Source organism: Triticum aestivum, chromosome 1B, assembly GCF_018294505.1.
Source record: "Triticum aestivum cultivar Chinese Spring chromosome 1B, IWGSC CS RefSeq v2.1, whole genome shotgun sequence".
In the NCBI taxonomy this organism is placed as follows: domain Eukaryota; kingdom Viridiplantae; phylum Streptophyta; class Magnoliopsida; order Poales; family Poaceae; genus Triticum; species Triticum aestivum.
Window position 1 is genome coordinate 404,840,976 of NC_057795.1, and position 7,786 is coordinate 404,848,761.

At 47.9% G+C, this 7,786-nt stretch overlaps 1 protein-coding gene across 1 annotated transcript; it reads left to right on the plus strand.

The window, feature by feature from the left end:
- Window positions 1–2,803: 2,803 nt before the first annotated feature.
- On the plus strand, window positions 2,804–3,303 carry LOC123091819 (histone H4; the record flags this gene model as incomplete). The annotated part of the gene is given in 1 exon segment (XM_044513432.1): window positions 2,804–3,303. A coding segment is annotated over 1 exon segment (312 nt). The 3' UTR covers window positions 3,116–3,303.
- Between the last annotated feature and the right edge of the window lie 4,483 nt (window positions 3,304–7,786).

Below are 7,786 nucleotides of genomic sequence, written 5' to 3' on the forward strand. Positions count from 1 at the left end.
CATGACATGGACATCATTGATAACACACTAATTACAATCTAACAGAGCATGTACTATGCACATAGTAGAACCATCTACGCATATCGCTAGTACTGCTACAACAGAAGGAACACGAGAGGGATAAGCGATGTATACCCTCCAATCGGCCACGCGGCGGCAGTGACAGTGGCAGCAGCCGCGGCATCCTCGGCGGCCTTCTCAGCGGCGGCACGATCGGCGTCGGTCGACATGGTGATGATGAAGGTGATACGAACGTAGATGAACAGAAGCGAGCAGTCGCGTAGTCGCTACCCAAAAACCTAATCGACCCTCTCCTGTACAGGATCCGGAGAGGCAGGGTTTTAGGAGGCCTGCTCTCCCGTCAACCGTGTACACGGTGAACGGGATGGAGTCGCCGGCGGCAGCAGCAGCAAAGGAACAACGTGGGCGTGGAGGCGGAGGCGGAGATGCGTTCTGTTTCGCGGCGGCTAGGTTGGCAGTGCCCCACATATATATGTGTGGCCGCGCGTGGAGAGACATGGGCTGAACCCACGTCCAAGTCGGTAGCCCATGATCTGACGTCTTAGATCATGGCCCTACCTGTCAAAGACTCTCCGTTCCTGACCGGCAAAAAGAAGTGCATAGGAGTGAGCTCGGCTCGGCTCAATCCCGCAACCCGCAGTGCGGCGTGACGAGGCGAGGCAAGCAAAGGAGGAGGAGTGCGCGACGACTTTCTTTCTTCTCAAGCTCCAATAGCATGAGGGAGAGAATCCCTTATAAACCACTCCAACTCTCCTTCCACTAGCATGGTGGGACTAAACTTCCCACCACCTTGTCATGCCACCTACATGGGCCCTTAGAGATTAAATCTAAAATTGTCATATGGGCTCTAGGCCCATCTCATATTTCAACATTTGCCTCATCGCCCCTCTCTCGTCTTGTTAGCCTGCTGCCCCGTACCTTGCAGGCTGTCCAAGATCTTTGGCGATGTGGTTGAACTAGCGTGCTCTCTTTGTCAAGGTGATCGTGCAATGGGGCTACTTCGGGTCACGAGTTCAGCACCTCTCTTGCTCTTGAGTGAGCATTCCTCATGTCTGACGATTCAGCGCCTTTGGAGCCAAGGCGAGAGGGTATGGTCACTCTATGACATGAGTACATGAAGGTGTCGCCAATCTTCCTATCCTTGATGTTACCCCGATCAATGCCACGTCTCTTTTTCCTAGGCAATGCTTCTTCATGCCTCCTCTGCTCAAGTTTCTCCTGCCGAGTTTAGCGGTCTTCGCTTTGCTAGTAGTGTTTTCATTCCTTTTTATGTTTAGTGCTAGTTTTAGCGTAGAGTTGTAAGCTTCTCAGGGTGCCTTCTTGTATTTTTCAATCATCTGTTGTCTTTTTCAATGCTTGTAATGGTGGCATTGTGTAATCCCTGACCTGTTGGTTGCTTCGTTAATTTAAAACCGTGTCCTCTTTGCGAAAATATAAAGGTGAACATGGATGCGCACACACCCACATGAGTAGTAAATTCATACAAAATACTAGAAAAATTAAAACTTTCTGAAATTTTGCGGTATGAAACTTAGTCGATCATTCTACTCTCCTGTGAAGTTTCATGATATATTGACACATATGGTATTCTTAGTGAAGAAAATACAAATGCAACCATACTATTCATTAGACAGTGTTTTTAATATAGCTTCGATTTTGTCATTTTTGCCCAGATTACCACAGATGTGTTTCTTCCATATGCGAGTGTACCTGTTGACTATGTAACTTACAAAAATAAATTTAGATTTTTTTTGTTTTTTAACATTCTTTTGAATTTACTTCATATAAAGGCCCTGTTTGGATACTCTAACTCAGTTGGAGGTTAGAGTTAGATTCTAACCCTGAACTAATGCTGAACTAACTCTAGCCAAAGAGGTGTTTGGATGACATGGTTAGATTGACAATAAATTCTCTTTCTCAATCATTTGGCTACTTTGGGCGAGCCCTGGTCGAGAGCTGCGCTGGCCGCAGACAGGGACGCGCCCGGCAAGGAGCCGCGCTGGCTTATCTCGCAGCCCGCCGGCCGAATCCGTCGTCCGTACGCAAGGAGCCGCGCTGGCCGAGGCCGACAGGGACGGGCCGCGCAAGGAGCCGCGACTGCTTACCGGCGGGCGGACAGGCCGCGGGGAGATGAGGGGGTAGGAACGGGAGAATAGGGCGGGGCTGCTTACCGGTGGCGGACGGGAGCGCGGATACGGCGAGGCGCCTTCACGGGCGGTGCGAGAGGGGGGAGGGAGAGGACGAGAAGCTTCGAGGACGTGGGGAGGGATCTGCTGTGGGGAGAGCGGGAGAAAATATATATTTTTTTAGTGGTCCCGGCAAGAACTAACCCAAATAAGCACCTCTTGGGTGGGTTAGTTTTTTGGGTGGGTTAGATGCATCTAGCCCAAACTAACCCTTCAGTTTGGATATTTTTAGGTTAGTTGAGTCCAAACTAACTCTAACTCAGGAATTCAAATAGGGCCCATGTTCACCAAATCCGTGTCCGTCCTTCTTGAGCTTATTTTTGAAAAGAAAAAGAAAACACAATTTCTGTGCCGGCGTCCTGCCATGTCATTGATCCGCGCCACCCATGCTCCCCCGTTCACAGCCATTCATCTCCCATCTGACGGCTTACGTTCGCATCACGCGGATGACGGCCCTCTTCTCCCCCGAAACCTCGCAGCCATAAATTCCCCACACGCCACCACCATAGACCACACCACACAGCCGCAACAGCCACCACCAGGCCAGCAGCGCGCACACACACCAGCCAAGCTCGCCGGAGAGAGAAGCCTCGAAGATGTCCGGCCGCGGCAAGGGAGGGAAGGGGCTGGGCAAGGGCGGCGCAAAGCGCCACCGGAAGGTGCTGCGCGACAACATCCAGGGCATCACCAAGCCGGCCATCCGCCGTCTGGCTCGCAGGGGCGGCGTGAAGCGCATCTCGGGGCTCATCTACGAGGAGACCCGCGGCGTGCTCAAGATCTTCCTGGAGAACGTCATCCGCGACGCCGTCACCTACACCGAGCACGCCCGCCGCAAGACAGTCACCGCCATGGACGTCGTCTACGCGCTCAAGCGCCAGGGCCGCACCCTCTACGGCTTCGGCGGCTAGGCCGCGCCCGTCCACTCGAATCCACCTCGCGCTGGTAGCCAGATTCGTAGCATATATAGCTAGCTATGGGTGTCCACTGTTCATTGTCTTCATTGTAATGGCCGCATCTCGCTGCTCTTGTTCAGTGTTCAGTGATTGGATGTACATCAGTGATACTAGAATGGAAATCGCAGCATTTTACCCTCGAATTCTTCTGCAATATCTTGCTCAGTGCTAGTGCGCTTTGTGAAAATTTCCCCATTCCCATTCTGTCGCTGTAGTTTTCTGCCACCAATCGATCGCGTTGGCTTCAGTGTGCAGTAGATTCCAACCATCCCTGCATTTCTGTCCAGTGTGCAGTGTGATGACTACGGCGATGATTTATCAAGCGTGATGGTTTATATAAGACACGCTTCAGTTATACAACCAACTATTACAGATCGCCCATCAAACTATTTGAATTAAAATGGTTCCAATGTATACTAGTATTTGCAAATGTTCAATATGCCAGTATATAACTGTATTGTCAAACAATGTGTAATACTGCAGTCCAGATGGCAGATAATTTCATCAAACAATATAACTGTATTGTCCACTCAGAGTTCAGTTTCTATGATATTGCAATGGCTCCAGAGAGAAAAAATAAACACCCACTTTGTACAAACAGAAACCGTGGAGGGCGACATGAGTGCTTACCTGTTTGTATGTTCCTGCACTAATTCTTATGTATGTATGGACTATGGAAGCAGTATAAATGAGGATAACCTTTTTACTTCCAGTGGATAAACATTGTCAAGACTAATATTGTCGAGATAACCTTTTTACCTGCTTTTATTGTCTTTGCTTTGAGCGCCATGGGAGGAGGTAACCTTTATTAGTACAAAAGATTCAAAGAAACGAACTAATGGCCTTTACTACAGAGCTAACCTTTCCATTTGAGTGTCAAAGTGCCTACTCCTGGTTTCCCCCTCTCCATCTCTGGTTCATGATCAATCTCACTGAATATGTGAATTCATCAACTAACAAAATAATATGCGAATTTAATGAAGTAAACACCATCGTTGTCAAGTTGTATTGATTTTCTCTGCAATGTGACATGAAATTGGTCTGGTATTGGCACCAATTGTATTGAACGAATATTGCAGCAGTTGCAAAATTCAGAGAGCAAGTGCACATGTGCTTTTTTGGTGCCCTCCTGATATGACAAACAAATTCTGCATTGTTGAGATGTAAACTTTTTCTTCTGAAAAACAAGTCTCTTGGAACAGTTCAAGCGCACAAGCAATCTTCTTGGTGTAATCGTGTGCCTGATATTATTCATGAAAAAAATGTTAATAGGAGGGAGCATACATCAGATGAAAACATAGAAAGAGATCTAGTGGAAGATGTTTGCATTAATCAGATTCAACACTTTTACATTTACTAAAATCCCTTGCATTAATCAATCAATTGTGAGGATAATCCCCTAATAGTTTGTCGTGTAGGAACTATTATCAGTAGCGTCACACCGGCCGCGATGGCTAGTATTTTGAATCTCTTGCTGGAAGTTTTGCATTGAGAATTGGAGACAAATTACTGGTGATGGTCAAGTTTTGACTGTTCAAGATGATCAGACTATCTTTTAACTGGGATGGTAGTTCGTTTAACTGTTGATGACGAGTTTTATTTAGGGAAGGAAACATCAATACTAACCCTGAAGTTCAGAGCTGCTACAAGTCAGACAACCAGAAACAGGACTGTTTTATGTCTACAATCATCTTGACGCTGCAAGCTATGCTAAAAGTAGGTCAAGCCACAAGATTCCTACAGAGGAGGAAGAATTGCAATACCTATGGCTTTGCCAACGTTTCTCATTGTACTTGAGTTGATTTTGAATCAAGCTGTGTACTAGTTTGAATTCAGATGATGCATTATGCATTGTAGTTCCCTTACCTCAGTGGACCCATGTCAATGAATATGTTAATTAAATGTAGTAAACACCATTGCCGTCAAGTATTGGTTTTCTCCGCAGTGTGACATGAAACTGGTCTGGCATTGATACCAATTGCACTGAACGAAATTTGCAGCAGTTGCAAAATTCAGACAGCAAGTACACATGGGCTGTTGGCAACAATGATGCATGTATGCATCCGGATTCAGGGAAACATGCTTTTTGGCGCCTTTCTGATGCGACAAATAAATTCTGCATTGTTGAGGTGTAAAATTCCGACAACATATCTGTTCTTCTCCAGGAAAATAGCATATACACCAATTGTACTGAATATCTGTTCAAGCACAAAAGTGATCTTCTTGGTGGAATCATCACATCCAATGCTTTTACATGAAACATACTACTACAACAGATTGAAAACATAGAAAGAGATCTGCTGCTGCTTGCATACATCAGATCCAATGCTTTTAAATAGAACAACCCCTTGCATTGATTGATCAATTGTGATCATAATGCACACTAATTGATGGCCAAATTTAGAATCTCACTCGCACTACTGAAAAAAATGCCAGTGAAATACTCCTACGTTCCTACAGACTACTACTGCCGAATCTGCTTCCTCTGCTTTGCCCAGCTAAGCGAGACTAGCACCAAGACCAACAAGGCTGCACTGCTGTTGATTTCTTCCTCTGCTTCGATCACTTGAGCACTCATCCCTGGATTTGCATCGCTTGAGCATAGTCCCGTCGACGAGCCATCTCGATGAGGTGAGCTTGATAACGCCATGCTTGCTGTCTTGCTTGGAGCAGCTCCTCAGGGGACTTGGTCACGTCGGAGGGATCAATCCAGGGGTCGTTGAACTGCACGGTGTCTGCCATCTGCTCCACCTTTCGCCGGGCCTCCGCTCGGCTGCGCTCAATGTCGCGCCGACGGTTGGCCTCTTCTTCGGAGGCAGAGCGAGCCTTGTCGAGGAGAGCCATGGTGAGGCGAGCTTTCTCGATCAGTTCGCGCATGCTGACCTGCGGCTTCGATTGCGTCGTGCTCTCCGGAGATTCGGCGATCTGGTTCTTGATCACGGATGGGTGGAAGCACGCAGGACTCTTCGGATCCTTGCTGCTGCTGGGACACGGAAGCTTGCTGCTGTTCTTGATGTTGGTCGCGAGCGCGGCATGGAGCTCGCCCCCGGAGCAGGCACCGCGTGCGCGCTTCGCCGGCGGCTGCCCGTCGCGCACAGACACGGGCCGCTTTGGCGTCTTGGAAGCCGCGGGGTTCGCCATCAAGGCAGGGTTTAGGCGCACGCGGGAGGAGCAGGGGTGCAGATCGGCGGCGCTACGGCGCGGGAGCAGAGCCGGCGGAAGCACCGTGGTGCCACCCATGGTCGTGGCCGCGGAGTCACGAGAGCAACGATGAGACCAACGCGATCCGCCGGCGGGATCAGGGAGGAAGAGGATGCGCTGGAGTCAGATTCAGATGGATTTGGAATTGGGGAGACGGGGGGAGCAAGAAAGAAGAGACGCGGGAACGGGGCAATTGGCGGCAACCAGGAGTATATCTGTGATCTGTCGATGGTTTGAATCCGAGTATAGCTCGAAAGCGCGGGGATTTGGACATTTACTGTGGTGACGCTATCTTTCCAACTTGTTTCAGCAACAAAACAACGACAACAACACTTGTACGTGCTGAAACAAAAACAAAAACTGTTTCTTTTTTTTGGAGAATAACCTGAGTACCCACATTACTCAGCGTTAGAATTATACATTCGGAAGCCATCAGTTCGTGCAGACTTTGAGGACCCTTGATGGGATTGGATAGACTTTGATGCTTCACGAATTTCATGAATCAGAGGAAAGCTAGCAGTAGCATTTGAGGCTCACGGCTGCAGGTTCAGTCTCCACAATGATTCTTCCTCTGAAAACCGCAGATAAGGCAGACAGGCCAGCTAGGATGGCTGTTGCTTCACCGTCTTCCACATTTCTGCAAGCCTCAATCTGCCTGCAAATGATCTCTGAGATGCCAAGCCCTACACAATAACAGTAAGATTTTTGCCCGGACAGGTGTCAAGCAGAACCTGCATCCAATCAACCCCTGTATATCTGAACTTTGACTCACTTGGCAACATCCAAACTTCTCTCATGGACTGTCTCAAAGCTTTACCTTCTCTTTGGTGCAGACTACTAGAACCGCCATCTCTGAGATGCCAAGCCCTCCACAATAACAGCAAGAAGCGCCCTTTAACAGAAAAAAATAGTGCTCCAGTTTGTCTAAAAAATTGTCACTCCAGTTCATCTAAATTCAGATTGATTATTCATGTAAGAAGACATGCAAATAGCTCATTACATTACTTTCTTTAGACAAGGGTTCGACATGACACATGTTTTTGGAGCCATCCTGATGCGACATAGAAAGTTCTGCATTGTTGAGATGTAAATTTTCTCTATGGAGCATACATGTTTGTTCTTCCCCTGAAAATACTATTCCCTCCGTTCCAAATTACTCGTCGTGGTTTTAGTTCAAGAGTAATCATTTTTTTTTCAAAAAAGGCTTTCGCCCCGCTTTATATTATAAAGCAACCGCCCAAATCAAGCATCCAACACGGTTCCAAACACGCCCACACACACACGCACACGGAGGTCCACAAACACACAAATAAGTCACGAGGATCAGAGCTGAGGGCACAACACAACAAGCCCTAAACACACACAACACGGCACACAGCGCAAAGCGCAAAGCGCAAAGCTACCAGACGGCCTAGTCAGGCTCTG